Here is a 12,524-nt window from a genome sequence, read left to right as displayed (position 1 = left end):
TTCACTATTTTTGTACCTTGTTCTTGAAAACCGTGGTGAACAGTCAAGAAGAAAATATATGCAACAATTATTTTTCCTTGCAAAACAAAGATAGAGCTAATTAAAATATTTCTTGCATACCTGGGAGCAGGATGTACACAGTCATACAGTACAAAAATGACACTTTTCATTTTACAATACAAGCAAATACACCAAAATCCTGAAATAAAATCTGAACTCTTTGTGTTCTACCTAGATTCTTCAAAATCCCTCTGTAGCTGGAACTGTTAACAGCTTCAGAGTTTGTCTCTGAGAATTTTCTCAAAAACAATTCCACACAACAGCTAGAAGTGGTCTCTGCTTCCTGGTTTTTAATGTCACCCAAACAATTGTCTTCCACTAATTGGTCAGGCAATTTGACAGAAGGTCATTCCCCATTGCTCTCAGGGCAATGTCTTTCAGACAAGGATCTCCATTTGACTTCTGACCTTTTCTAACATATGTATACTGGCAAAACCACCTGGCAGTAACTCCATGGGTGGTTACAGAACTGATTAAAACATACCTCTAGTTACATAGCGGATTACATTCTGCAAAATCTCACTTAAGTAAGTTTTCAATTAATAGGTATTACAACTGTTATAACTATTAACTACTTGCTTTCCACGTTACTAGAATGCTTTTGAGCCATAACTAAAAGGGGAGCATTTCAAATACCTTTGGAAATTTAACCAGACACATAAAAGAAGATCCCTGTATGAGGCAAAGAACGAGTTTGCACACAATTTTCTTACGTGAAGTAGGATTTACATTAGACGGGGTATAGGCCATGGATAGTGCAAGAAGTATCTGTGCTTTTGTGTAAGAAAAATATTTATAAAACTGAAACGCACAACAACAAAAATAATAAGATTTTATTTCATCAATCATTTGAGAAACGGTCTCCGTAATCCACTTCATAATGTGATTCTTGGCCGAAATAAATAACAATTACTGTCTGCTGTGATAGAAAAAAAAAAGATACCCTCGGTTGGGTGCCATATGATTTTCCGAACTGCTTCCTCATAATTTGCTAGGAATCACCTTTCACTGGGAACTGAAAATCTGCAATTATTAAAAAGAAAATGACAGCCTCCGCTGGCAGTCCTGTCACCTTTACAATTTGAAGGAGAGAACACAGTAAAAGCCATGTGCCAAAGCATTACTTATTATTAACTGCAAGAATGTTCTTAGTTTTAAACAAATAGGTTACAGTAGTATAATCTATAGTCATGTATTGAATATATGTTAATCTGTAACATAAAGTATATATTATGGATATGCCGTACAGTATATATGAATTATACAGAAACTAAATAATTTTGTTTACCTGTAGAAATAATATAAATATTATTTTTAAATAACATTTGCACAGCCAATTCATTAGATTGTGATTCTTTCAACCACAAAACATTAAATGAGCCCATAAAATATAATATTCCTGCTTATATTGTCAGTCACATTTCAAATGTTTTGAAAAACATTTTGTATGGTATTATGGATGATTTTCAAAATACAGATGTGTTAAGGGGACACTTCCTCTGAGCATGGACAGTGAAGCTTGTCTGCCTTGAAGGGCAAAACACAGTCGAATCCTAGGAGAAAATCTGCTTGAGTCAGCCTAAAATTTAAAACTGGTCGATAATTCACATTTTAGCAGAACAATGACCTGAAGTCAAAGTCACACTGGAGTGGTTTGACAAGAAGAGTTCATCAGCAATCTCCAATGAACTTTTCAAAACTCTAACAGCTGTACCTGGAATTGTGCAAAATTACACTATCCCACTGTGCAAAGCTGGTAGAGAACTGCTCAAAAAGACTTACAGCTGTAATTACTACCAAATGCACTTCACCCAAGTTCTGACTTTGAAAGAATGACTACTTGTACAATTGTCAAATTCCAAAGTATTTATTTTCTTTTCATCTTATTAAAATATTTGTATTTATACATTTAATGTGTATACTGTAAATATGTCAATTTTTGTGCTGCAATTCTAGGTTCACTTAAAACTTTCATACAGTAGCTGCTCATTGTGTCTTTAGAATTATATAAGACACTTTCATTTATTGCTGCTTCTTGAAGCACTAGCTCATGTGAAAACTGTAATAATTTACTAAGATTAATATTAACCTCTAACCCCTCCTTATTTCTATCTTAGCGGATCAAACAGGAATGCTTTTTATTGGAGACTCAGTGTTACAGGTTAGTATATCAAAAAAATTTTCTGTTTTCTATATTGAACACAGATTACTTATGCTAACAGCCATCCTGATACATATACTGAAATACAAATTACAGTAGATGGGAAAATAACAAAATTATGTTTAAATATTTCATATTTATAGAATATAAAAAGTGATAATTTATTGTAAATGGAAAATGTGCGACCTTCAGAAAAGAAAATGAAACAGAGAATGTACTCTGGTGTGATTTTACTCTTGATTTTCACATAAATACAGTATCTGCCTTGTTAGCAATCAAATCTGATCTAGACATCTGAACTAGATGTCACAACTTTCGCTCAACATTTTTTCCTATCTTCCACAGCATATTTATTTTGACTGCAATCTTTTTTCCTGTTTTCTTTTTATTCCTCCAGCAGATCAATGGCATTAAAGTAAGGGGTTGATGAAAACAACTCTTTAATTTTAAACCAGTGTCTTTTTTCTCCTTTAAGAAATTACATTCTCATCTGGCAATTTACTTCTGGCCATTGTCATATTGAAAAACAAACTCTTTGCCTACAGGTTGCTTCCAGAGGGTATTGAATGAAGGAAATTGATATTATACTTTTACTTCTAGTTATGTAATAACAAAAGAACCCCACACCTTCACTTAAATGTACTTAAATTTTGTCAATTGTTCACATGCTTTTCTTCTTACAGTATGTGCATTTTATTCTTATGATTTATCACCCATTCTAAGTTTTATTTTTACATCATCTAAGTAAAAGGTTCCGTTGTAAGATAAGATCACTTTATTAGCCATTTACAATTTCTTGCATTAGAAATTCATCTTTTTGCATACCCCCAGCTTGCTCTCCATAAGACAGAGACACACAGACAGGGAGAGAAGTTTGGGGTCAGAGCGCAGGGTCAGACATTGTACAGCACCCCTGGAGCAGTTGGGGTTAAGGGCCTCACTCAGGAGCCCAATGGAGTAGGATTCCTCTGCCGGCCGCAGGATTTGAACTGGCAACCTTCTAGCCACAGGCACAGATACTTTGCCACAGCTACCGCTTCGCCCCTATGTTGAGTACAAGTCACATTAGAATTTCAAATATGTGATGCAACAGTTTCTTTTCAAATGAAGAATACATCGTTGTAGCTCAGCAAATGAAATGCTAATTTCCAAATAATCATTCTATCTACTCTTTATTATAGAATTTCTGCTTTTTAAAGAATCTTGAGTAGATTTGTGTGAATAGCTACTGCTATTTAAATGTGTATGCTTTCACTGTGTACATTAAAAGCACCAGATTTTGAAACTGATGAGGTAATTATGTAAGTACTTTAGTTCTCATCCCTATTATAATGGTTTGAAAAAGATTTTAAAAAGTGAAAAGAACATTGCATAACAACTTTTCAGATACATTTACTGTAGCACTATTGACAACTAAATACACAGTGATTTAATACTGAACCTATACACGGCATATCTGCTACATTTTTCCACATGATTCCATACTGTTTGTTCTCCTTATAGAAAGTGTAATTCAGTAAGAAAGTGTCAATGACTTTCACTGCCAGTACTGTATATTTAGGTGTTTGGAAGAAAATATTGTCTTGGTATTTGAGATGCTTGTGTTACGACTTCATCAATTTTCACTGAAATTCCACTCTGTTATTCAATATAATAAATATAATATTGCTTTATTCCTTTTAGACTTACTCTACATTTTAGATTCATTTTATTCCTTTATTAGACTTAACATGATTGATGTACTATTCTGAATTGAAAGGACAGTAACTTTTTTTTACTTTCCATAGCTTAATTTAAAGGGAACTAGACAAGGGAAAATAATCTCTAATGCTTAGATAAAACTAACTGTTCAAACTGTAGTACCATCATATAGCATTAGACAGTGTTATTTTAACATTTTAACATAATATATAATTTGTGCACATTTTACAGATTACTGGTAGTTCAGAAGGTTCAAACACTCTTTGTGTACAACACCCCAGAAGATTAGAATTAAAATCTAAATGTGAAATATTCACAAACTTCTTTAAGATTGATTAGCATTGACATCTAACTAAATATAGGGAAAAAAACATAGAACAGGGCTTTAATTATGCTCTAGACAGTGGCAGTAAGGCAGTTTTGTTTCCCTGATTTTTGCCTTTCTCTTCTGACACTGATATTGGCCTCACATCTGATTTGTTCACTTTGCATATAGTTTTAATTGAGTACCATCCATTGAGGTCACAGCCCTGCTTTGCTTTAAGCAAACAGTAGTCATCGCTTCTCAACTGCTCATGTGGATGAAAGTCTTCATCCACCAGAACAGCTGAGCTTTGACATGAATGTATGGCTCACAAACGGTGGGCACTGCACTTCCCACAAATAAAAGCACTTCACATTGACAGATAAAGTTTCTGTCTCATCCTGTGCTTCAGATACAAGAACTGCATGAATACCACATAAGAATACCTATCATTTTCCCTAAAGGATCAAAGGTTTATGCAGTGCTGCCAGTGACATTTTCTAATGAATTTCGTGCTGAGAGCCATAGAACATATGAACTCAAAATAAGCTGCCATTTCACAAATCTCTTTGACCTTAATTGTGAGCTTAGAATTTGGAATTTTTATTTTATATTATATTATATTATATTATATTATATTATATTATATTATATTATAAATTGAGTAGCAAGAAATATTAATTAACTGTAAAAGCAACTTAAACTACATAAGTTACTTAAAATTAGATTTTGATGTGAACATTAAAACCATGTAAAGAAAACATTTCATTGTGCCAAAATATAAAGAAATACTGTAAAAATAAATACAGTATAAGATGTGCCAAGTTTCTTTGTTGATCTTGATTATGGAAATGATTTGGTGTGGTAACACACAAAAAATGAAATACTGTATTATAGGGCTGAAATACAGTTCAGTTTTACAGACATATTCCTGTAATAGCTCAAAGGTGCATTTCATACTCTATTCTTATAGGAAGTGCATTGATACAGAATAAATGTGGGGTTGTCTTATTTTCACTAGTCCTTTAATTTACATATTTAATACACACACAGTATCTTTGATAAAAAAGCTTTGCAAATAATATATACAGTATATGATAACAATCCCAACTTTTTCAAAAGCATTAGTTAAGATTAGAATATCAGAGCAAATGAGGAAATGAAGTCTGAGCCAAAAGCTACCTGTAAAAAACATGAAATATGTGAAATATCCAGGTCCCAAGTTAACTTGAAGTGGATCCCTTTTTTCTGTATTTTCCTTACATTATACTGAAATCAAAATTAATTATACTGGGACAGGGATGTAGTAATGTCAGTCTTTTTCAATTTTATCAAATGAAAATCTTAATAGTGGAAGCTTACCCTTTGGGACCTTCTAGCCATAAACTTGAAGTTCTGATAGAATCACTCAAAGGTGATTTATAAGGCAATTGTAAGTTCTAATGGGCTGTGCGGCCTGTCCAATTTTATGATGAGATACTCCAGAGCTGGGATTACAATAAAATTAAAATAAATTATCCAATTACAGAATCATACATTTACATGTATTTGCATTAATTTCTTCAAATACTGTACATGTTTTATTTTTCTCTAGGTCAATGGTATTAATGTTGAAAATGCTACTCATGAAGAAGTTGTGAGTATATTTTAAATATGTTTTTTCTTCTTATATCAGTATGTTCATGTCACGATAAAAATTCTCCAGCCTCTTAAATTTCTCCAGGCACTTAGAATACTACAACCACAAAACATTCTCTAGCCTCTAAATTTTCTCTGATCACAAAGAATACTGCAGTCATTAAAAATCTCCAGCCTCTAAATTTCTCCAGACACTAAGAATACTACACTCCAGAAGTTTTGGAAGACCACCAAAACTTCTCTCCAGAAATGGCCCACAGGTACAAGATAGTGGCAGATAGACAGCACCGCCCCTTTCCCCGTCTATGCAGAAGTAAATTTGTCTGTCTTTCGTCGAAAAATCTCCCACTACGACAACCCCCCAACAACCCCGGACCCTGGTACACCAGACCTTTCTGGGTCATTTCCCAGGTTACCCCTGTTTCTTACCTCCTGTCCCTTCCGTCTACCCTCAAGATCCATCCTACAATCCATGTCTCCCTCCTCAAGCCCTTCTGTAGGGTTAGGCCCTGACTTTCACAGTTAACAGTTAAGATTCTGGATTCTCGCTGGCATCATTTCTCAATACAATATCTGGTAGATTGGGAAGGCTATGGAACCCGAAGAGAGATCCTTGGTTTCTGAAAAGGACATCCTAGATCATAGCCTAATCATTGACTTCCACCGGACTTTTCCTTAATCGTCCACGTAGTACATTGGGAACCGCCCGTGAAGGGGGGTACTGTCATGGTTCCACCTTCCCCCGAGGAGTCGCCACCGTTAATTAGACTCAGCTTCCGTTAATCAACGCTAATCGGCTCCTAATTACCACTAACAGCATCACCTGGACTGACTATCCTATCCCACACTACAGTGTTTAAGGACTGCTTACTGTACCTGTTCCAGTTTGCTTGGCATTGGGTCTACGAGCAGAATGTTTTTAACTCGTATCAGCCCAGCGCTACTTAACTTGTTCCTCCTGATCTCCCGGCTTTGTGACCAGTTCTCCTAATAAGACTGCAGTTTTGGATTTGACTTGCCTGATAAGTACACCTGGCTTACTACTTCTCTCCTAGGATTCCGCATAGGGTCCAAAACCTACCCAGTTCACTTTGTAACAGGTCAAGTATAAAAAGGCCAGATACACAATGTTTTGGTAACAAGATATATACATACAAGTGAAGATGCTTTGGTATTTATTGTGATCACTAATGCACTAACCCTGGAGCATAACACACATATTGTGATTTAAGTTATCTTAGAGGAAAAGGCACCTTGTAAATGTTTTAGTATTTTAGTACTGTCAACCAATGCATAAGTAGATGTAATTTCTTATCATTTATGCTTCCTTGTAAAATTAATTATTTGTATATAATAAATAATGAAATTCTAGCATACCTTAAGTGAAGCTCAGCACTTCACCATCTGGCCATTCAGAGTTCAGGGCTCTCAAGAAAAGCATCAATTTTATACTGATAGTGCTCACAGCTGACACGTTATTTTTATTGATATTCTGTATTAACACAAGTAGAGCATTTAAAACTGGTAACCCTACCTTCCTAAAACAGAACTGGTGTTTGTGTATATATTTGGTTTACTGAAATTGTTATGTTTAAAATTAGGATAGCTTATTAAGATTAGAATACAGTACATTTGTGATATATTTTAGTTTTTAGAGATATTTTAAAGTGCCACTACACAAGTACCCTACCTGTTCTATATTGTATCTATACATATGTATCATATAGTACTACATTTTATTTCCTTCAAAAATATCTGGTCACTTGCTAAAGATACATTTTGATGCACTAACAATTACTGAATAACAAGAGCAAGACATATGGAGTATAACTATGAGGTCACAGTTTAGTACAGTGAAAAGCTTTGGGACTGTGAAGTGAAATTTGTTTTGTTCTTTTTGTTTACTATTGTTAAGATAAAATGATGTACAATATAGCATATTCAGGGTTTATAAGTATATTGTTTGTGCATATATGTTAAACCATGTTAGAAAAATAATGTTGTTTGTTTTGAAATATATAAAATGCAGATTAGAACATTTTCGGAAACAAAGAAAACTGTTTGAAAAATCAAGAAACTATTGTAACTTTTGTTTTATAAGATACTTTATGTAAGTACATGTATCAAGGAGAAGTGATTACATTATATGGTCTTCCTATATGATTTAACTATTGCCGAAGACCATTTTAAAAATAACTTTATACGTTTTTTTTTAGAACTTTCATAATAAGACTAGAGATAGACGATTTTCATTTTGTTTTAGGAATCATAGACGTAAAGTATTAGCAGGAATAATGAATTATGCAGGCTGGAACTGTTTTGAATCCTGCAGTGTTGTCTGTGGCTTTCTGAAATTTGAAATACGTTAGAACCAAGCAGAACAGATTACTGAAGACAGAATTCACCATGTATGGTTATGTGGGTGGATATAAGTACATTTTTACAAAAGTGCAATGTTTTTGTAATAGTAGACAGACATGCAACAGCTTTTAAGAAAAAAAAGTAACTTTGTCACCTATTACAATCTGTGTGTTCCCAAAAGCAAAGGACACTTAAATATGGAACAATGTGGCATCAGTGATGATATGAAACACTGTCTTAAAATGCAACTGATTTATTTTGTATAAACATAATCAACAAAAAGTGAAGTCTAAGTCTGAATAAAACGTATGCTAAACTAAGTTTAATTCACTACATACTGTACCATGTTTAAAGAAATACAGTACTTAAATGAGGCTTACTAATTAACTGTATGAATCTAAATGGAAATTTAAAAGATATAATGCAAAACGAATAGCCTTAGTAGTTTTTCCCTTTTCCACATGAAACCTATTTACTTTGAAAACAAAATTATATTTTTTGGAAAATCCTAGAAGAAATATAATATATTATTGACCTTTTAGTTGATGAGAACTTAATGTTTGTACAATTGTCTGCCACAAGATAAAAAGCAGCAAACCACAAATAATAAGTAAAATATTGCCAAAAGTACACTTATTGTATTCTACTGAAATAACAACTCAGTTCTAGAACTGGAATAGGTATAAAAAACTGTGATATCAGATATTGAAATGTATGTATCTTAACAAAGGTGAGGCAGAATAAATATGTATTAGTAAATCAAGAGAAAATAATAATACTGTAACATGACATTAAATTATTCTTTCTGAACACTTCAGATCAAATCATATTAATTTAAATTGCATTAACTTGTATGCATTTTATTTTCATGTAACTCTGCATCAATTTTGGATATCTCTAATATTAAAGCCTGGCTTTTTACCTTATATTGTTCTTAAATAACTGATTTTCTATTCAAAATCTGTGTGTGGTACATACAGATGCAGACATCCTATTTGTGTATACATTTGAATGTATCTGATATATTTTAATCATACAGAATTTCTAAATTTAGTTACTATGGTCTTTTTGCACACAAGGACTCCCTCACCAATCAAGCAAAGTATGTACTGTAGTTATTAATTTGATGAATGAATAAAAACTACATTTACCGATGACCACTTAGTTTAAAGATTTCCATGAATATCCACAGATATCCATACTGTACATCAACTACAGTATTAGTGTAATTTATGTAGGTTGTCTTCAACTAGATGCAATTATTAACCCCACTGGTTTTGCAAATGGTCATTGAAAATATATTAAATTAGATTAAAATGTTTTGAGTAACACATACTGTACCTGGACACTATAATGGCATATAACAATGTTAACAATTGCAGTAGTTTTGATTAGTTTATAGTAATTATATGAAATGTATTGTTTTCTGAAAATTTCCATGAAACCAGGCATAAAACCAAGGTCTGATATAAACTCCATTCATGCCATGCCACTGGCAATTGGTCACACCAATTTACAATTGGTTAATTTACAGTTGCTGTTATTAAGGGGTATGTCCATTTATTCAACCCATTTTTCTAGGATTTAATTTGCACATTTGTTTTTCACTTGTAGTCCTTGTAATGATGTGTAAATTAAAGACAAATGCATTCTAATTTAATGTACTGTATCTTGATTTAAGGCTGTTGTGCTACAAAATGTGTTACTTTGGAAAACGTGTGTAGAGTTTCTATAGGGACTGTAAAAATCAAGTGATTTTGTATTTTTATTGTAAATAAAATACAAAAAACAGATAATGTTTTATTTTGTTCATAGAAATAAAATTGTACTGACAATTTATTATCTTTCACTATTGTGAAGGATAGTAGAGATAAGGAGTGAATATCACTGGAGGGCTTCAACAGCCCAAACCTACCCCTGCTAGACCATCTATGCTACTGTAACAGGGAAGCCAAATAAGGAATGTAAAGACAAGTGAGAGAACGATATGGAGACACTCCCAGAACAGGAAAGGTTTCTCATGAGAAAATTAAGGAATTGGCTGCATCTGTAGACACAGTTTCTTATAAAAAATATTCATAGACAGGGGTTGTCTACTCAGATCCTCCAAAATCTCTTGTATGGTGTCATTGTATATCTGAGAGTGAGATGATTGGTGAATGATTTAGAGGAAAATATTCTGGGTTGGACAAAAAAAACAAAATATTATTACTTACCATATCAGAGTAACAGACTGGATTGTTGCTACACTAGCCCACCAGTAAAAAGAAGATGGTTATTTAATGGCTTGGCCTAAATGGGATCAACTGGGTTCTTTTCCTCTGCTATGGGTATGGTTAAAGAACTACAGTAGAATTTATCCGGGCAAGCATAGGGAAAGTAGTATAAGGAGGGAAAGTATAACAACAAAATCCCCTATGAAGACATTATTTTATGTGTAGGTTCTCCTGCTACATTATCAACTTAACAGGAATCTGTGACAGCCATCTAGTTATGTTTGTGGTTACAAAAACCCACAAAGCAATTCCACACTTGATGGCCCTATAAAAATGTTCATTTATTCAGAGGTATCAGTGCAGAAACACACCTAATGACAGCACCAGGCACCATAATCTATATTTCCAAGATTTTATGTGCTTGGGATCATATAACTACTATGAAATATAAGGGGAACAGTGAGCAACACTTAAAAACATTTAGAATGTCCTTATAGTCTCGTATTATGGCCAGAACAAATGAGTTTAATTCAATTAAAACTCCAGGTAAGATTCAAAATTAATCCATAAAGGTAATTGCAAAGTAAGAGAAAGCTCTCCAAATCAAAATGTGTCAGGACTAGCACTGGCAAAAAAAAACCCAGAAAACAATTGCAGTCTCTGTAAGATAACCAGTCCTTGAAAACAAAACAAGCCAACACAAAAATAAACTTTGACACAGAGTACAGAAAACAACTATTACAATTGCAAAAACCTAACAGGAACACTTAGAGAGAAAGATATAATCAAATCCCAACATTTTCATATAGGTACTATATTTTCCCTTATACACTTACAGTGCCTTGCGAAAGTATTCGGCCCCCTTGAACTTTTCAACCTTTTGCCACATTTCAGGCTTCAAACATAAAGATATAAATTTTTTATTTTATGTGAAGAATCACCAACAAGTGGGACACAATTGTGAAGTGGAACGAAATCTATTGGATTTTTGAAACTTTTTTAACTAATAAAAAAATGAAAAGTGGGGCTTGCAAAATTATTCGGCCCCTTTACTTTCAGTGCAGCAAACTCACTCCAGAAGTTCAGCGAGGATCTCTGAATGATCCAATGTTGTCCTAAATGACTGATGGTGATAAATAGAATCCACCTGTGTGTAATCAAGTCTCTGTATAAATGCACCTGCTCTGTGATAGTCTCAAGGTTCTGTTGAAAGCGCAGAGAGCATCATGAAGACCAAGGAACACACCAGGCAGGTCCGTAATACTGTTGTGGAGAAGTTTAAAGCCGGATTTGGATACAAAAAGATTTCCCAAGCTTCAAACATCCCAAGGAGCACTGTGCAAGCGATCATCTTGAAATGGAAGGAGTATCAGACCACTGCAAATCTACCAAGACCTGGCCGTCCCTCTAAACTTTCAGCTCAGACAAGGAGAAGACTGATCAGAGATGCAGCCAAGAGGCCCATGATCACTCTGGATGAACTGCAGAGAACTACAGCTGAGGTGGGAGAGTCTGTCCATAGGACAACAATCAGTCTTACACTGCACAAATCTGGCCTTTATGGAAGAGTGGCAAGAAGAAAGCCATTTCTCAAAGATATCCATAAAAAGTCTCGTCTAAAGTTTGCCACAAGCCACCTGGGAGACACCCCAAACATGTGGAAGAAGGTGCTCTGGTCAGATGAAACCAAAATCGAACTTTTTGGCCACAATGCAAAATGATATGTTTGGCGTAAAAGCAACACAGCTCATCACCCTCAACACACCATCCCCACTGTCAAACATGGTGGTGGCAGCATCATGGTTTGGGCCTGCTTTTCTTCAGCAGGGACAGGGAAGATGGTTAAAATTGAGGGGAAGATGGATGCAGCCAAATACAGGACCATTCTGGATGAAAACCTGTTGGAGTCTGCAAAAGACCTGAAACTGGGACGGAGATTTATCTTCCAACAAGACAATGATCCCAAACATACAGCAAAATCTACAAAGGAATGGTTCACAAATAAACGTATCCAGGTGTTTGAATGGCCAAGTCAAAGTCCAGACCTGAATCCAATCGAGAATCTGTGGAAAGAGCTGAAAAC

General features: G+C 34.3%; 1 protein-coding gene across 1 annotated transcript in view; it reads left to right on the top strand.

Annotated features, from left to right (window-relative positions):
• The window catches only part of sntg2 (syntrophin, gamma 2), a 351,972-nt gene that overhangs the window by 196,976 nt on the left and 142,472 nt on the right, over window positions 1-12,524 (top strand). Inside the window, exons 5-6 of the mRNA XM_015349632.2 lie at window positions 2,178-2,221; window positions 5,821-5,862. Coding sequence (XP_015205118.1) covers window positions 2,178-2,221; window positions 5,821-5,862 — 86 coding nt within the window. The remainder of the gene's footprint in view (window positions 1-2,177; window positions 2,222-5,820; window positions 5,863-12,524) is intronic.

This window comes from Lepisosteus oculatus, chromosome 2 (genome assembly GCF_040954835.1).
Source record: "Lepisosteus oculatus isolate fLepOcu1 chromosome 2, fLepOcu1.hap2, whole genome shotgun sequence".
NCBI classification, from domain to species: Eukaryota; Metazoa; Chordata; class Actinopteri; order Semionotiformes; family Lepisosteidae; genus Lepisosteus; species Lepisosteus oculatus.
This window is presented reverse-complemented; position numbering and strand designations above follow the sequence as displayed.